The following is a 19958-nucleotide window of genomic DNA, read 5'->3' as shown; positions in this document are numbered from 1 at the left end:
ATCAAAATACCACCCACTTTTTTCAAAGAAATGGAACAAATAATCCTTAAATTTATATGGAACCAGAAAAGATCCCGAATAGCCAGGGGAATGTTGAAAAAGAAAAGCAAAGCTGGCGGCATCACAATTCCGGACTTCAAGCTCTAGGACTAAGCTGTCATCATCAACACAGTATGGTACTGGCACAAAAACAGACACATAGATCAATGGAACAGAACAGAGAGCCCAAAAATGGACCCTCAACTCTATGGTCAACTAATCTTCGACAAGGCAGGAAAAAATGTCCAGTGGAAAAAAACAGTCTCTTCAACAAATGGTGTTGGGAAAATTGGACAGCCACATGCAGAAGAATGAAACTGGACCATTTCCTTACACCACACACAAAAATAGACTCCAAATGGTTGAAAGACCTCAATGTGAGACAGGAGTCCACCAAAATCCTAAAGGAGAACACAGGAACAAAGGAAATAACAAAAATGCAAGAAAAAATAAAAAGACAAACCAAAAACACATGAGGTAATTCTAAACAAACACTGACAATATAAATTAATAGTAGTTATTATGTCTTAAAAGACAAAATTAAAATAGTTCAGACAAGTTATTCAAATAAAAGTACTCTAAGGTCTTTATTCAATAGGAAGATACAGACATTTCAGTCTAGACTCAAATTCAAGTGTATGTGTTAATTCTAACAACTGCTAAAACAAGAATGAGTAATTTCCAAAACAGTAAAGAAAAATTAAACAAAAATCCAAACAAGGGTAAGAGAGAAAATACTGAAAAAAGAATAAAAAGCATGGAATAAGGCAGTAAAAATAAGTCCCAATATGTAAGTCAATCAATAAATGTAATAGATATGCACTATTTAAAAGGCTATTTAACAACACCCAGCTATACTTGTTGAAATGAGATACAAAAGGTATAAAAAACTTGAAATAAATGAATAGAAAAAGAATCTGGAAAACACTTAAAAAAGAAAGCTGCAAACTACACTAATGGCAAATTAAAACACATTCTAAGGGCAATGCATCAAAAAAACAAAGAAGTCAGTACATAACAACAAAAACTTCACTAGGATAAAACAATTTGAATCTTAGCTGCAACTAATAATGTCCTGAAAATACATAAAGCAAAAATTGACAGGACAAAGGTAATTGACACATCTACACAGAGGGAAAATGTAATACACTCTTCTCAGTAATTAAAGAATCGATCTGATGACTGAAATCAGCAAAAACATACAAGCTTTAACAATATAGTTAATCAGCTTGAACTAATGGACAGAGAACACTGCACATAACAAGAGCAGAATACTCATTCTTTCAACCCAGTGGGTAACAATTATGTAAGCTCACTACAAAAAGGATGCCTTGACAAATTTCAAAGGGTTGGTAACATGACCATATGTTTAAATATATTATACTATATATTAAACTATGTGTTACTATAAGGTCACAGATTTATAGTAAAACATACAATATACACTATACGTATAATATAGCAATATATAATTCCACTATTATACATTGCATTATATATACTATATATAGTATTACTATATATATGTTACTATATATAGGCCCATATAGTTATAATACATAATCATGTGTATAGTAACACATATAAAGTGTAATTTTATTTTTATAATATATATATTTTTTACCACAGAACTATCAAAGTGGAAATCAATACTAAAATATAACAAGAAAATTACTACATCAGAATTTTTTTTTTTTGAAGATTTTATTTATTTATTTGAGAGAGAGAGAGAATGAGAGACAGAGAGCACGAGAGGGAAGAGGGTCAGAGGGAGAAGCAGACCCCCCGCCGAGCAGGGAGCCCGATGTGGGACTCGATCCCGGGACTCCAGGATCATGACCTGAGCTGAAGGCAGTCGCCCAACCAACTGAGCCACCCAGGCGCCCCACTACATCAGAATTTGAAACAACTTCTAATTACGAACTCAAAGAAAATGAATAGAACTGAAAAATAGGAAAATGCTATATACCAAAATTTGGGAGACAGAGCTCAAGCAATATTGAGAGGGAAATTTTTAACCTTAACTGTCTACATGAGGGAAAACAAAAGACTAAAAATTTGTACAAAAAATAGCCATTTCAAGAAATTAGGGGGAAAAAAAAAGTTTCAAGAATTAGTAAAGGTGAGTATAAAAAATAGTGAAACAAAAAACCATGATGTAAGACAGAAACAACAATGAAGTCATTCACTGAAAAGGACTAATGAAACTGACAAATCAATTTTTTCAAATCAAGGGGAGAGAAAAAAACCAATGAGGCTAACACTACTACAGAAGACACTTTGGTTATGCCACTTCTCTGCTCAAATTGTGGTGGGTTCACAGCTTACTCAAAATAAATGCAAAGTCCTTACACTGGCCTACAAAGGCCCTATGAGCTGGCTCCTTGATATCTTTTTAGACCTTATCTCTTACTATTCTCTTGTTCAGTGCAAGGTAGTCACACTGGGTACCACTTCAGTCTTTTTTAGCATCTGCAGATGCTGAAATGCTGTTTTCCCAAGTATCTCCATGCTCAACATCTATCTCTTTCAAGTCTTTGCTCAGGTACTATCTTCTGAGTGAGAACTTTTCTATCACCCTATTCAATACTGTAAACTCCACTCTGGCACTCCCTCCCTATTCTCCTTTCCTGCTCAATTTTCTACCTGACACTAATCACCATCCAATGTAGTATGTATTTTACCTATGTATTTATCTGCCCTTTCCTCCCACCCCTAACCATAAATTCCAGAATGCTCTATCTCTCCTCCCCCTCAATGGATATGTACTCAAATATTTGAAAATGACTACATAAATGTATGCTAGAGATTATTTGATCTACTGTTCCACTCAAAGAGTATGTGACCAGTTAACACATTTGTTCAACAGCAGTAACAATTTCAACAACAAGCCATTTTGTATTCCCAACAAGTGACCACAATGTAACTGAAAGAGTTTGGGGAAAGGGAAACCTCCCCTGTAGTTCTGGCAACAGAACTCTGGTTTATGGTCACCAGTTAGATTATTATAGCTACTAGCTATTACACACCAAAAAGTGTACCTCTTTGATAACTAAGAAAACAACTGGGCCTTGGTGATTCAGAGCAGAAAATCAGGAGTGTTTAACACCTGCAGCCATCCATAAAAGACTTTGAAACTTATATATTAATACTCCCTCTGTATTTTATAAAAATACCTGGCTTAGTATATTTGTTTCAGTTGCAGTATCTAAGAAACCACTGTGATCTATCAACAGCACCAAGGCTAACACAAGAATATCTTGGCAATTTTTAAAAACTTTTTTTTAGATTTTATTTATTTTTTTGACAGAGACACAGCGAGAGAGGGAACACAAGCAGGGGGAGTGGGAGAGGGAGAAGCAGGCTTCCCGCTGAGCAGGGAGCCCAATGTGGGACTCGATCCCAGGACCCTGAGATCATGACCTGAGCTGAAGGCAGACACTTAACGACTGAGCCACCGAGGCGCCCCAACTTTGGCAATTTAAAAAATATATCATATAATCCATTTTATATGTACAAATCAATGCTTTTTTATTGTGGTAAAATGTACATAACATAAAATTTACCATTTTAACCATTTTTAGGTGTACTGTTGAAGGAATATGTGCATCAACAACAGTTTTTAACATACGCACATGGTTCTGTAACCATCACCACCATCTAATTCCAAAATGTCTTCAACACCCCAAAAAGGAGCCCAAACCTGTTAGGCAGTCACTCCCCACTCTCTCTTCCCCAAGGAACCACTCATCTATTTTCTGTCTCTATGGATTGCCAATTCTGGACATTCCATAGAAGTGGAATCACACAGTACATAGTATTTGTGTCTGCCTTCTTTCACAAATCATGCTTTCCAGGTTCACACATGTTGTCGGATCTATCAGTACTTCATTCCTTTCCACAGCTGAATAAGATGTCCTTGTAGGACTTTATCACATTTTGTTTAGCCATTTATCAGATGATACACATTCGGGGTGTTTATAAGTTTTCACTATTAAAATTAGGAAAAAGCTAATTTTGTGCAAATGAGTAAACATTCTCTAGAATAGTAACTGGATCAAAGATTATTTTATTTAAAATCTGATATTATTGTCAAATAAGATATACTGCTTACATTCCTACGTGCATGACAGGATTCACTTCTCTATAACTTTTGCTTAGTGAAACAGAAAATTTTGCTAAAAAGGAAAAAAAATCCTCATTTTGATTTCCTTCAAAAGTGATGAGTTATAACTAATGAGCTGTATACTTTTTATACATATTGGCCATTTATTTTACTTGGTGTTAAATTTCTTTGCTTATGTTCTATAAGTTGTTTGTAATTTTTACTGACTTGCATGAGACATTGGTATTTTGGTAATTTTAAGACATGTACATGTTATTTGTGCTGAAAATGTTTTCTCCCATCTGTCACTCATTTTTAACTGTGGTACCATTATTTTCAGCTGGATTTGTATGGAATCTAAATTTCCTATCTTCCTTTTTATGGTTATTGGGTATCCTATTCTGCTTGAAATAGCGTTTCCCTTTCCTAAGATTTAAAAAATAATATACATTTTTTTCTATTATTTTCAAAGTTACATATTTTTTCACTAAGCCTTTAACATATCTAGATTTATGAGTCAGGTATTTGATAAAGCTCTAAATTTATTTAAAAAAATTAAAAGCCAATTAGTTTGCCTCAATTTGAGTAATTTATAGCCTACATTTAAACTGCTATCTTTACAATAAATGCTCATAGACATTTAGATCTCCCTACTTTTTCCATCCTGCTACTCTAATTTTCTGAACTAATACCATTATCAACAGCTTTACAGTACACTTTAACATCTGGTACACAGATGTCTTATTCGTAATTCTCCTTTTTCAAAATCTTCTTGGTTTTCCAGCACATTTATTCTCCCAAATGAACTTTAGAATCAACTTGTAAACTTACCTGTTGATACTCTGGTTGGAACTATATCAAATTTACATATTAATTTGAAAGGATTGAAAATAAGTATTAACTTTTTTTTTTAAGATTTTATTTATTTATTTGACAGAGAGAGAGCGAGAGAGGGAACACAAGCAGGGGGAGTGGGAGAGGGAGAAGCAGGCCTCCCGCGGAGCAGGGAGCCCGATGTGGGGCTCGATCCCAGGACCCCGGGATCATGACCTGAGCCGAAGGCAGACACTTAACAACTGAGCCACCCAGGCGCCCATAAGTATTAACTTTATGTTTCTAGGAACATAGTATACTTCTCCATTTATTCAGGTCTCGGTTTTGTATCTTTCAGTAAAATACTATCATTATATTTTAATAAATTAAGTATAATCTTACCGGTTTTATTTCTGTGTGGTTTTTTTTTTTTGCCTACTTCTCATCATTACATAAATAAAATATTCTCCCAGTTTTTGAGTAAAAAGATCATTTCCCCATATCCTATAAAATGATGAAGCTATATCAGATGATCTTTAAAAGCCACTTAAGCTCAAAAATTTCATTACTTCCTATGAACACTCCAAAAAACACCACTCACTAAAAATCAACTAAAACAATGAGCTTATCTGTGTTTAAAAGACTGAAAAGTATATACACTGAAGATGGTTAACTGGTTTCATCTTGAATACTGACTCTCAGACATCAGAAATGGCTGCCAAGAGAGGTCATTTCTTTAAGAAATCTACTGAAAGAAAAATCTTACCATTTAGATTTTAAAAGATGCATAAAAAAATTACCTGTCTGGATAAAACATCCTTTAAATATGATTTCTAATATTTATGCCATAATGCTGTATTGTTACTCTTTTTCTAAAGTCATCACAAAAGCATGAACATAAAGAAATTGTACAGGAAAAAGGGGTTTCAGCACTTCTAACACTTACAATTCAATTTCAACCATTCCTTTGGAACATCCTCTCTTCACAAAAAAACCAACCTAGAACAAAAAAGACAAAGTGCACTGAGTGATGACATTCCCAGGTTATCAAAGATGTAGCAAAGTCATTATTATTAGTCTAATTAAAATCCTTTCAATAACTATTTTCTCTGTCCACTCTCCTCACTTTCCCAGATTTGGGAAATGGTTTCCATTGTTTCCTCCCACAAGTAACAATACTATTAGTTACCATTTACTGAGCGTTCGATGTGCCAGACAGCCTCTTACAAAGCTTGTGACAAAGCCAGTAGGTGATACAGAGCAAGGAACTGAACCCACGAAATATGGCTCCAGAGTCTGGGTACTTAGCATCTACACTAAATACTCTCAGTAGAGGCAAAAAAAAGCCAGTGGGAAAATAGGTTCTACAGTTTAATCATAGAGCTCTTATTACCACTGCAGACTTCTCTGGAGTTACATAGATTAAGTATTAACAATCACTCTAATATTACCCATCCCGTCATTAATGAGGATATAATTGTCATTTTCTTAAAAAGAAGAATACATATAGTAAATACAATTTAAGTACAATTTACATGGTAAAACAGACCTATTTAGTCTAGTTTGAATACATACACAACCACAAACTTGAAGAGAGATCCTGGGCCTAAAGAAAATTAGATTGGATCTTCAATCAGGCTATAAGTAAGTAATTCTTAAAAAAAGTGGAAAACACACCTTGCAAATAGTTACCTTTTTAATAGGGGTAACAGCAGTGATGACAACAATTAGAACCACAACAGCGAACATTTATTAAGCATTACCATACGCTACTGTGCTAAGCAATTTATAATTTTCTTTCTTAATACTCATGAGCAACCTTAGAAGGTATGTATTATATCCATTTTACAAATGATGAAACTGAGGCCCAGAAAGATGACAAAGGTCGTCTGCCCTTATAACCAGAAAGTACAGCTTAATGATTAAGAGTACAAGCTTTAACACACACCATCCAGGTTCCAATCTCAATCCTGCCATAGAAGTGTAAGCTCCTTGACTCTAGCCAAGTTAACTTAACCTCTCTGTTTTACTGTTTTAGTTCCTTCATAAACAGGAAAAACAATGGCATTTTTGTAGGAATGCTATCTGCTCATTAGCTTGCATCAATTAAAATACCAATAAGAAAAAAATCACAAGGCAGTTCTTATTATAAAATATATATATATGGATGGTACAGAACATGCTAGTGTTAAATTTTCATATTAAGATTTAACTATAAATACAACATTAAAAGTATTTTCACTGAGAACTTGTACAGCCCCTGAATTTCTTTAGGGGAAACCTAAAGGTCTGCAATCTGTTACCTAAGAAACCCTGCACTCCACAACCTTCTTTAAAAACCCTATCACTCAAGTGTAAGATCAGTCTTCTTCACGCCAAAAATAAATGGGAAGGTTGGTGGAAATGGTTACAAACCAATCCATTCTGACTGTACAGAGTTTGGAGTACAATCCAGCAGACCATTACATAGAGGTAAGGATTTAATAAATGATTTTTAACAATTAAAACACTATACATCAATATTTATAAAAATCTGGTCCCTGGAAGTTATCTACTCCAACCCCCTTAACTTTAAAATAAAGAAAAACTGAAGTCTAGACAAATGGCTAAGGTCATAAAATTAATTAACAGAGCAGTATCTATGAGTATTCTACCTCATAAATGCCTCCCATTGAGCATTAAAAACACACACACACACACCTATTTTGAATAGGCTTATTTATAATCTTAAGGGTATATGCTTCAATCTTGTAATCCTACATTAAATTATAAGCCTGGCTAAGAAACCTATAATACCATTTTAATAATATTGCAATATTCCCAGTAGTTTTAGAAAAATATAAAGAATCATTTAAACTTTTACAACTATTTTAGTGTGTTAACTCAACTCTCAAACTCCCTTTTCACAGCATAATTTTATGTGAAATATACACCAAACATTATATATAAGCTTCATATACTGCTTGAAGGAACAGTAAAACAACCAAGCATCTACCACAAATTTAAGGAATTGAAAATTAATCGTGTCTCTGACATTCCCTGTAGAACTCAAAACTATTGTATCCTCTCAACTAATGTAATCCTGACTTGATCATAGTTTTGCTTTTCTCTAGTTTTGCTATATACATATATCTCCTTAAATACATTATTTTGTGTTTTGACCATTCTATAAATTGATATTACAAGTATTCTTCCAAAATAGCATTTTTCCTTAAAATTACGTTTTTGAGATTTAACCAGTGAGCTAAGGATTATTTTCACTGGTATGTAATATTCAATTTTATTTGACTATAATAGGATTTATTTAAAAACAATACTGCTATAAATATTTCAATACTTTTGCCTGGTGTTAATGTACAAGAACTGTCCAGGAGTAGAATTTTTGAGTGATTGGATATATGCATCTGCAGATTCACTAGGTAATGCCATTTTCGAAGACTACAAATTTCTATTCCCACCAAGAGTGCATCACAGTTCCCACTGCTCCATATCCTTGTAAGTACATGGCATCACCAGAATTTTTGTGACTCTGAGGAATATATCTTGCCAGGATTAGTGTGCAGATACTCTGAAGCTGAGTATCTTTGCAGATACAGGTGGCCCTTGAATAACACAACGGTTAGGAGTGCCAACCCCCTCCACAAAAAACTGCATGTAACTTTTGACTCCCCCGAAACTTAACTACTAATAGCCTACTGTTGACTGGAATCCTTACCAATATCATAAGCAGTTAATATATATTTTGTATGTTATGTGTACTATGTACAGTATTCTTACAAGTACAAAAAGTTACTAAGAAAATCACATGGAAAATACATTTACAGTACTGTACTGTATTTAGTGAAAAAAATTCGCATATAGGGGGACTTGCACAGTTCAAACTTAAGTTGTTCAAAGAGCAATTGTATTTATTGGCTGTCTGAGCTGCCTCTTCTCTGAGGTGTCTGAGCACGTTTTAGTCCTTTCTTAATTGTTAACTGTTTTTGCTTATTAAAAAGTTTAAATACCGATCTTTTGTTATATGGGTTATATCCCAATTGTGGCTTGTCTTTTTCTTTCCCCCAGAGGTACAGGTCTGTGATTCAACAGTCTTACACAATTCACAGCGCTCACCGTAGCACATCCCCTCCCCAATGTCTATCACTCAGCCACCCCACCCCTCCCACCCCCCACCACTCCAGCAACCCTCAGTTTGTTTCCTGAGATTAAGAATTCCTCATATCAGTGAGATCATGGTGTCTTTTGAGAAGTTTAATTTTATCAGTATTTTCCTTTTCAACCTATACTTTTACTTAAGAAATTTTTATTTAACCCAAGGTCACAAAGATAATCTCCTCCACACCAGTATCTCTTAAAACCTTTGTCAATCACATTTAGATCTTCAATCCACTTGGAACTGATTTGTGTTCAAGGGTGAGGATAGAACTTAATTTCTTTTCCTCCTATGCAACCAACTGTCTCAGTACTATTTACCCTTCTTTTTCCCATTCATCTACAATGTCAGTCATCATAAATCAAGAGTCTACTCATCATGGTTTTGATCTGGGCTTTTCATTCTGTCATAGCATGCTGGTCTGATGTATATCCCACCAATACCACAGGTCTTGGTTTTGTTTTTAATATAGCTGAGAAACAATATTATTAGTTTCAGGTACAACAATGATTTGACAATTCTGTACATTACATAATGCTCAACATAGTAAGTATAATCTGTAACCACGCAAAGTTATTACAATACTATTCACCATATTCCCTATGCTATGCTTTTCATCCCCATGACTGGTTTTATACCTGGAAGTTTGTACCTCTTAGTCCCCTTCACCTGTCTCACCCAACCCACCTCTTCTTCCCCTCTGGCAACCACCAGTTTGTTCTGTATTTGAGTCTATTTCTGGGTTTTTGGTTTTGTTTTTTAGATTCCACATACAAGTGAAATATGCTATTTGTCTTTCTCTGACTTATTTCACTTAGTGTAACACCCTCTAGGTCCATTCATATTGTCGCAACTGTCAAGATTTCATTATTTTTTATGGCTAAATATTCTATACAACGTTTTCATTTACTATAACTGTGTTAAGTCTTGGTATCCGATAAGGCAAGTTTTCCTATTTTGTTGAATTTCTTTAGGAGTATCTCAGCTATTTTGGCCATTTCTTTTTTCACCTAAATTCTAGAACCAGCTTGTAATGTGCTATAGACAGCATTGGGATTTTGACTGGAATGATGTTCAATATGTATATCAATGTGAAGAACGACATTTTTAGTCTTCCTGCCCATTAATACAGTATATCTGTCCATCGAATCACACTCCAATATTTTCAAATAAAATTTTATAATTTCTAAATATAGGTCTTACAGGTCTTGTGGATTTATTGCTATGTAATTTGCACTTTTGGTGCCACTGTAAATAATATTTTTAATTGCATTTTTCTGTTGTTAGCATAGGGAAATGCAACAGATTTTTGTTATATCAGCTTGTATCTGGCAATCCTGATAAATTTCCAGACTAATTCATCAGAAGGCTTATCTGGAGTCTCTTCTGTGGTTTTCATTGCAAACTTTCATAAAACCTGTAAATGACGGTTTTCTTTCCAACTTGTATCTTTTGTCTTACCTCACTATTCTATCTAGAACTTCTAGTACAATGCTGAATAACAGCGCTATTAGGTAACCTTGACTTGTTCCTGAATTTGCTGTGTATTTTCACTGGTCTTTTATGTAATTTAAAGGGTAAGCATCTTCTACTCCTAATTTGCTAAGTTTTTTTTGTCATAAATTAACTGTGGAATTTAATGCTTTTTCTCTACTGAGAGGATCATCCAGTTCTTTAAAATGTGATATGTAAAAAAATAAAAATAAAACCTGATATGTTAATTTTTTTCTAATGTTCAATCTCTCATCCTTGAATAAATTCTATTTGGTCATGATGTATTATGCAGTTTATTAGATTCAACAGACTGAAGTTTCTTTTTCTTGAGATTTTTGCTCCTATATTCATAAGTGAGACTATCTTTAATTTTCTCATTCTATCCTTGATGTATTCTGGTGCCGTCATATTCTGGTACAGTCATTCTTTGTGTAAAATAGGAAATGACTGCTGTTAGAACTAATGGATAATTATCTTCGGTGTTCTAAGAAAAAAATTAACAGCTGATTTTTTTCCTGCTAAGAGTTGGTTTTGATCATTTATATAGTTGTAGAAACCTATACATTCACAACTTTAAGAATTTAAGCTTTACTAGCATAAAGTTGTTCATAATATTTTTTGTATTGGGAGGAGATAGACCAATTTTATTGTCCATCATTTGGTTATACAAAAATCTAGGAACAACAGATTTGTAGAAAATAAAGGAATAGTAAATTAGAGGGCAATGGAAATAATTTACATTTGAAATATTTTCCATATTAGGATGAAAACTATTTCAAAATACATGTATGCCTAGCTTCAGAGTAGGTTGTTCCCTAGCCAAAGCCTGCCATAAAATTAAGGCATTCAATGTCTCGCCTGCTCTACCGGCTCTGGACAAAACCTTTGTGATCTTCAAGAAAAGTAATGTATTCCTGGTGCTCCAGGGCTGTGCTGAGCTCTACCAACTCCTCTGCAAAAGCGCTACCCACCGATCCACCTGCTGGGAAATCCATTAGGTGGCCGAACAAGGCCAGTCCCTGGGATCAGTGTTGAGTGTGTAATTCAGATCCTTCCACTCAGACTCAACAATGGACTGAAAGCTCACTTCCCTTACAGAGAAAACGTCACTCTGGACCTCCTCTTCTTGCCCAGCCTCATCTTCTGGATAGTCCCAGTCCAGCACCAGGGGCTTCTTGCCACCAGTCTTTACAACTTCAACCACAAAACTGGAAGTGTGCCATATACTTCCAGCTCCCACCTTCCAGACATCTTGGAGAGGGATTTATGCTCAGTATCTCCTTTTCCTCCTCAATTTCATCATTCAGCAATTCAACAAAAGCTTTGTGCCCCTGGGTGTGCAGGGTGGGCTGAGGCAGCGGGGTAGGCGCAGCACTCAGTGGCCATGGAGCCCAGCATGCAAGGCACTTGGCATATGACAGAAGCAGCAACGCAGCAGCTGACAGGGGCGGGGCCCCATAAGATTGTCTCATAGTCATTTACATCTCTGCTGCAATCTGGTAATGCCCTGGTGGCAAGCATCCCGGCAGTTCATGAAAACTCCAGTTCTCCTGCAAGCCCGTGGTAGGACTGCATTTGCTCATTCCCTCTGATGGAAGGTGTGGAGTTTTAACTGGCTTTGTCCACTGAAAAGTGAGTCAGTATCTATGACTTTTTGAAGAAACTGTAATAGCCAGTTCCCTTTCCCAAGGTGCCAATCATGGGACTATGTATTGAAATGAAGACTCCATCAGCCTGGGTACCTAAGTGACCACAAACGGCCTATACTGGGTAAGTAGCAAAAAGAAGAATTAATCTCTATATTTTTAAACCACTTAAATTTCAGGGTTGTTTCAACCACCATCTAACATATTCTTTATTACTTTCTTTACATTCCTTTTTTCTACTTTATCTACCCCCCACACCCTTATTCTCTAGAAATTACTGATTTTTGGCAGAGGGGAGGGAAGGGGGGGTGGACAAAACAGATGGAGATTAAGAGGTACAATCTTCCAGTTATAAAGTAAGTCACAGGCATATAATATACAGCTTAGGTACTAGTCAATAATACCGTAACAACTTTGTATGGTGATAGACAGCAACTAGACTTATTGTGGTGACCATTTCATAATGTATACAAATATTGACTATATTGTACACCTGTAACTAATGTCAATTATTCTTCAATAAAAATAGTAATTCTCTGGAAGATTTTTTTTTCTTCACTATATTCAGAGCTAACAATCAGGTAAGTAAGTAACCCTATATCCCATTCTGCAGTGTTATTTTTCCTACTAAACACAGTGCTTGACTTCTAGTTTTATCTTCTAGCCTTCCCCTACCTCAGGATCCCCAATTCAGAGCAACCAAATGCCTTCAGGGTGCAAAGTAAGCAAATGTCCCTGGGGAAACAACTCCAGAGCTTGCTTAAGTCTTTGGATCCACACAATTTTGCTTCTGCCCTTGGTAAATTTACTTCACCTTTCCACAAGCCCAACAATACATTTAAGACGACATTTTACACCTTTCCTAAGAATTTTAAGTGTTACATACTTGAAGAATTCTCTAAGTATACAGTCCAAAATACTTCTAGAAATGGCAACTCCTCCCGGCAGCTCTCCCTACCAACTTCATTCTTTACATTCAAGCTCGACATCTTTGTTATACCCAAGGAAATGAGAGAAAGTGATCTGTTACTAAAAGCAAGTCACAACTCTGAATTTTTTTTTTTTTTTTAAGTACTTATGTTAACTCACCTTATCTGCCCGTCCCATGAAAGCAGGTTTGCCTGCTAATCCAAGACAAATGGCACACACGATGCTAGATTTTCCTGTGCCGTTAGCTCCAATAATCATATTCAGATGGGGTCCAGGAGATACTTCACAGATATCATACGTTCTGAATTATAAAGAGGTGAAATTACTAAGACATAAGAATATTTTCTTTACAGAAATATTTATTCTTGCTTACGTTATCTACAAGCTTCGTTGAATTCCTTTCAAAGCCAGGTGACCTTACATTTTAATGTATTTATATACTGTTAATAAACTAGAGAAAAAAAAAATCAATGGAAGAAATGAGAAAATAATGCATATCTGAAATAAGAGTATCAGTGGGAAAAGAAGATTTCATAGACCCTTTTCAAATGTAAGTCTGTTGAATAAAGCAAAGTTTGATATTATTTATTCCTTTTTAATAATTAGAACACATGAAAAAATTTATCAAAACCACTGCAAATAATTTTTTTTACTTTTATGTAAGAGAAGCCATGGCTCATCCTAAATCTGTGAATTTTACATTTATATTTCTCTTGAATTAAATTGCTTAATAGCAACTTCTCACATTTTACTAATTGAAACAATCCAAATTTCTATTCTAATTAAAAACTGAAGATATCAACTCAATGGTTTCATTTTATTAATTTCTTAAAAATCCATTTCTTTTAATATGCTGCCAGAGATTCACCAAAAGATCCATTGCTAGTCCATGTTCAAATAAATGTTATTCCATGGGAAGAAACAAGAACGCATCATCACCAAGCGCTTTCATAACATTCTCTCAAACCAGAAAGCTGCCTGCTATCCAGCAGTTTTAATTAAGTGTAACAGTAGCACCTCGTCCTTATTAGTCACGAGGACAACTATGGCAAAATGTGAAAAACGGACTCAGATAATCCTCTACTTTGTCTCTAAATACCCTGAATTAGAACCCATAAATAATATCCTGATAAAAAGTTACCCTGCTACTAATCTGCTAGGTATGTAAATAATTTAGCCAAGCACACTTCCACTTCAGTACTCAAAGAAAAATTAATTTGAAATGCCATGTGGTAATAAAAGTAAATACAGGGAGTAAACAAGTATTTTCTGACAGGTTTCCAACCCCACATCTCAGCACAGCATCTACCTAATCTTTTCAAATGCTTTGTTCTGTTAAAAGCGGGATCATAAAGAAACTTTTAATATAATGGTTAAAACGAAACGAGTTTGGGAACGTCAGGCATCTGGAAAATAAACAGCCTTGGAACTTAATTCCAAAACACGAAGCCCCATTCTTTTCAACTTTTTGAATTTCCTGCTGTAAAATCTCTGTGCCACTGTTTTACTAAAACAGTGATGTAACTGATGTTTAACAATAAAACCAAAGAGGAAGAATTATTCCCGGCCTATAACATACACATGGATATTATCAAGAGTTGCCAAAAAAAAAAAAACCAAACAAAAAACAAAATAAAACCAACCCACACCAACAAAGCAAACAACAAAACGAAGCCTCCACATTTAAAAAAAATTAGTTGGTCTGACTCTCTATTTATTAGGAATTCCCTTTTTTGTGGGTTTCCTTTTCTCTGAGCTCCTCCTGAAAAGAGCTATTGTCAAATGCCCACCCTCTTCTCCATGTACTTTGCCTGGTATCTCATATACTCTCCATGACTTCTGGTGGGATCTATGTGATGAAAGTCAGCCTACATGACCTACACATGCCATTACCACTTCCGGAACACTATCTGGATGTTGCAGTCACCTCAAATTTCCCACATTCAAAACTAAACCCGCTATCTTTCTAATCCCAAACCATTCTTGTGGTCTCTTAGTGAACAGTATTATCATTCATCCCATTGCCCAAATCAGAAACCTAGGCATCAGTTTTGCATCATCTTTGATTCTATCACCTCCTTCCCCTCTGACCCCCATCATCCAATCAGTCACCAAGTCATGTTGGTAGGCATGCAATTCTGAGATCACTCGTTAAGAAAAAGAATAAGAAAAAATATAACTTCAGAATTTTGCTCTTGATCATCTTTTTCTACTTTCTACCTCCTTCCCCTGTTCTCTAATCAGGCCTTTCAAACTCTACCTATCATGAACTTCTTTCAGTTTCTTGACTATCTTTATGTTATTTATTCTGCAAGCCTATGCACAAGCTATTCTGTCAGCCTAGAAACTTCTCCCTCCATTCCCAATCCCACTGGACTTGGTTCACTCCTAGGAATTCTTCCAGTAACTACTCTCAGGCCACTTTGGTTCTCTAAGCCCACCCCTCCTCCCTCATTCTTAAAACTCCACGTCCTCTCATCATGAAAATAAACAGGGTAGCTCTGCACTTTGCAGCCTCATTTCCTCACACTCATTCATTCTTCTAGGACTTGCAAAATGTTGTGCTTACCCTGCTTCAGAGGGTAAAAGAATTCCTAATTGCAGAAAGCAATAGGCTCTTCGCAGTCCTGTTATCCAACTCCAATGTAGCAGATAATATTTTTCAAACACTTTACCCCTAGGCTTCTTAGAGAATGGTCTCCCACAGTTATCCTCTTACCTCCCTGAACAGTTCCTTCTCTGTCCCAGCTCCTCTTCTGCTCACCCTTACATACTGGCATTCCTCCAGGACTCTGTAGTTGGCCTTCTATCCCTATTTATATTTCCTTTTGGGCAAGCCCAACCATTTCTGCAATTTCAAGAATCACCTATATGCATGACTTCCAAACCGCTCACCTGTTTGCATTTTCCGGACCCTTAAAAATATTGCTTATGGAAGATCTTCTTTTAGACACCCCACAGGAAACTTCAAATCGCAGGATACAAAAAGCATTTATTATTATTACTCTCCCCAAATTGCTCCCTCTTCTGAAAAGGACATCTGACCAAGAGCCAAGACAGAACTTGAGGCAAATACTGCATAACTCTCTTACCCTCAGGCCTCCTAATCTGTAGCCAGATCCTGTCAAATCTTCTTTCCACCACTTCCCACTGCTACTCCTAGGTTCAAACTCCGATCATCTCTCATTGTTGTAAAAAAGTCTTCTTGCCTCCAGTCTTGTACCCTTCCTAAATCATCCGTCACACTGCTTCCAGTGTGAAATGGAAATCACATGTCATTCCCTGCTTAAAATGCATCCTGGTGGGCACCTGGGTGGCTCAGTTGGTTAATCGACTGCCTCTGGCTTCGGTCATGATCCTGGAGTCCCAGGATCCAGTCCCGCATCAGCTCCCTGCTCAGCAGGGAGTCGGCTTCTCCTTCCGACCCACCCCTTCTCATGCTCTCTCTCAAATAAATAAAATCTTTTAAAAAAAAATAAAATGCACCCTGGTTGCCGACAGGATAAAGTTAGAATTCCTCAGCATAGAAAACACAGATCCTCAATAGCTGCCTACCTCTTCAGTATCACCTCTGTCCAAGTCACTCATATCCTACATTCTACCCATACTCCAATACTAGACACTTCCTAAATACAACTGTTTCAGGCAGTTCCTTCATCTACAGGGCTCTTCCCTTCTTTTAAGACTTTGGTAAACTGGGCGCCTGGGTGGCTCAGTTGGTTAAGCGACTGCCTTCGGCTCAGGTCATGATCCTGGAGTCCTGGGATCAAGTCCCACATTGGGCTCCCGGCTCAGCGGGGAGCCTGCTTCTCCCTCTGACCCTATCCCCTCTCATGCTGTTTCTCTCTCTCAAATAAATAAAATCTTAAAAAAAAAAAAAAAAAAAAAAAAACAACTTTGGTAAACCTCCTGTACAAAGCCCTTTCTCATAGGGATGAAATTAAACACTTCATCATTTTTGCCCCTAAGGCATCCTGAAACATATATATACACATGTATTTTATTATGGCAAGTAACTCATTTGATTTTCTTTCTTTCCTGATCTGGATTCAAACAGCAATTCAGCTACTTATTAGCAGTATAAACATGGGTAAATTAACCTTTCTGAGCTCATATCATTAAGAGAGATGAAGAGTTGTTATAAGGAGAGAATTAGAGTATTGTGTAAATAAAGCATCTACTTCTATACCTGGCGCATGGTAGCTACCTGGGGAGGAAAAAAACATTGGTATTGTTACCACAATTCTGTTATCCTAAGCTACCGTGTGTAAGCTTTAAAAAAAAAAAAAAAAAAAAAAAGACCCTGACCAAAAAAAACCCGTAAGGTGCTACATACACAGTATTTGTGTTAAAACAGATTTACTAAATTCTAAAACGATTATGATGATTATTAGTTGTCTGGAGAGACAGAAAAGGAAGCAGGGGGGAAAAGCTGGATTTGGAGGGGTCAAGGGTCTGCTGGGAGGCACAACTGAGAGGAAGGTCTAATTTTCTTGTACATTTCCACCTCCATCCGCGACAACCTTCACCATTTTGTCCACCTAGTAACTGCTTACTCTTGACGAATCTACCACAGCATCCGGCTACTCTGATTTAACTGTTGCTTCCTCCCGAGTTCCCAGCGCCCGCACTTCTGTGAATTACAGACTAGGTCCTCCCTCCGGGCAGAAATCTGTTCCCCACCACGTCCACTGCCCGCCGTATGACGCCTTCAGAAAACGTTGGCTGAATGAATAAAAAGCCCGCAGCACACCGGACGCACACCTAACCAGCCCAACACAGACGTCAATCCTCACGGTCACCCCGGCTTGAATTCACGGCCAGACCCCGCAGCCAGGCGCACATCCACTCCCGTCCCTCACCCACCCGCGCGGCCGGCGCCCCCCGCCCGCAGGCCCGCTCGCCTCCCCGCCGCGGCGCGGCCTCCGGCCACTCACAAGAAGTTCTCCATCACGATGCGGACGATAGAGCCTTCCACGAAAGGCCTGGACGATTGCAGCGGCAGTGGCGGCGGCGGCGCCGGAGGGGCCGAGCTCTTTCTCTTGCTCGGGACCTCCGACGAAGGATCCCTCGGGAGAGCTCTCTTGGAGGCCAGGGAGCTTGAGGTCGACGTCTTCCTACTCGGAGTCGCCATCCTGGCTTCCCCGCCGCGCCACAGGCGCTTCCGTTCCCACCGACCTGCAGGCTCGGTGCCCCTGCGCCCGGCTCCCGCGCGAACTGCCCAGCGCGCGACACCGCCCGCGAGCCCGCCCTGCGCCTGCGCAGTCTCGGCCCGGCGGCGTCAGCGGGCCGCCCCGCCCCTCAGCCCCGCGCCGCCGAAGGGGACGCGAGCGCAGGCGGGTGGGCTGGCGAGGGCGACGGCCTCCGGGTAGGCGGCTCTCCGACCTTCCTCTCTGAGGGTTTGTGCATTTTTCCAGAGTTGGGTTTTTTTTTTTTTTAACTCGGAAAAAGAGGTCCATTGCATCTAGTACTTTGAAAGCCCTTTCAGCGCTCCCAGGAAGCCGACCCGCCAGAGGACGGAGGGAGGCGTTCGCGGTGGCACTTGGGGCCGCAGGCGGGCGACGTCCGAGCAGCCTTGTCCGGACACCGCCCGAGCGGATCCGGACTCGCCTGTCTTCGGCTCTTTTCTCCGTTGGCTCCCTATTTGCCTTCAAGCACGTCCCGGTGTCCAAAAAAGAAACCTCTAGTAACGGCCCTATGCCCGCGTCTCTCTTCAGCGTCCTGCTAAGTTCTCTTCGCGCTCCCACTTGTGAACAGGCGACACCACACAAACTCCGCAGGCAGAGACTCTCCGCCCCCTTCGCGCCCTCCTTCCCTTTTAAGGCTTCCTGCCCCGAGGTTTCTAGAAATCCACGAGCTAGAATGCGCCGGCTTCAGTGCGTGCGTGCTTCCACTTACACCTGATCACATGCATCTGGTTAACCTCATTGAACAAGAGGTGCCCCGAGGCTTCCGCAGCGCCTCCTTCCCGCAGCTAATAATTAATGCCTGACCTACAGGAGGCTGGGGCGGGGCACAGACGGCCCCAGTCAAGGACGCGTGTCTGAGCCCTTACTTTCTGGTGTGGGAGACAGAAAAAGAACCCGTGGGGCAACAAAGGATCGGGATAATTCCAGGCTGTGCTAGGCGCTCTGGGAAAAAAATAAACAAGAACCAGTGTGATGGGGGAGGCACAGAAGGGCTGTCAGAAGAGGTGATGTTTGAGCTAACCCCTAAGTGAGAAGGAACCAAGTGCGTTAATGAGAAAAGAACGTTCGAGGCAAGGACAGAAGCTCTGGAGTGGGAGCAGGTGGGACGTCTGAGGAACAAAGGGAAGGCCGGTGTGGCTGCCCCGGAAGGGGGGCGGAATCACTGTTGCATAGCATGGCCTTGCCCGTCACCGCAGATCTGTTTCTTTTTTTTTTTTTTTTTTTTAAGATTTTATTTATTTATTTGAAGAGAGAAACACAGCGAGAGAGGGAACACAAGCAGGGGCAGAGGGAGAGGGAGAAGCAGACTCCCCGCTGAGCAGGGAGCCCGACGCGGGGCTCGATCCCAGGACCCTGGGATCCTGACCTGAGCCGAAGGCAGACGCTTAACGACTGAGCCACCCAGGCGCCCCAGATCTGTTTCTTTTTAAAGCGCTGGGAAGCCGTTGGATGGTTTTAAGCAGGAGAGAGACATGATCTGATTAAAGTTTTTAAGTAATTACTCTGGTTGCTGTTTGGAGGGGGTCAAGCGTGGAAGTGGGGAGGCCATTTAGAAAAGGGGTGCGGTAGAACCCTGACTCCTGACTCGT

At 38.7% G+C, this 19958-nt stretch overlaps 1 protein-coding gene and 1 pseudogene across 3 annotated transcripts in view; both read right to left on the bottom strand.

The window, feature by feature from the left end:
- SMC5 (structural maintenance of chromosomes 5) overlaps positions 1–18413 on the bottom strand; it is a 91351-nt gene extending 72938 nt beyond the window's left edge. For 2 of the 3 annotated variants that reach the window (XM_031023944.2, XM_006729498.3), the window contains exons 1-3: positions 18118–18411; positions 13340–13481; positions 5904–5956 (exon numbers count right to left, since the gene is read on the bottom strand). In XM_031023944.2, the coding sequence (XP_030879804.2) occupies positions 5904–5956; positions 13340–13481; positions 18118–18314 (392 nt within the window). In that variant the 5' untranslated portion in view covers positions 18315–18411. Of the gene's footprint in view, positions 1–5903; positions 5957–13339; positions 13482–18117 lie in introns of all 3 variants that reach the window. The other variant, XM_081802824.1, reaches the window with a different exon arrangement.
- Positions 9145–13333, bottom strand: LOC145716982 (complement component 1 Q subcomponent-binding protein, mitochondrial pseudogene; annotated as a pseudogene).
- Positions 18414–19958: the final 1545 nt, after the last annotated feature.

This window comes from Leptonychotes weddellii, chromosome 14 (genome assembly GCF_054177405.1).
Source record: "Leptonychotes weddellii isolate Sample4059 chromosome 14, ASM5417740v2, whole genome shotgun sequence".
Lineage (NCBI taxonomy): Eukaryota > Metazoa > Chordata > Mammalia > Carnivora > Phocidae > Leptonychotes > Leptonychotes weddellii.
The sequence above is the reverse complement of the archived record's forward strand: the minus strand, read 5'-3'. Positions and strand labels throughout refer to the sequence as shown.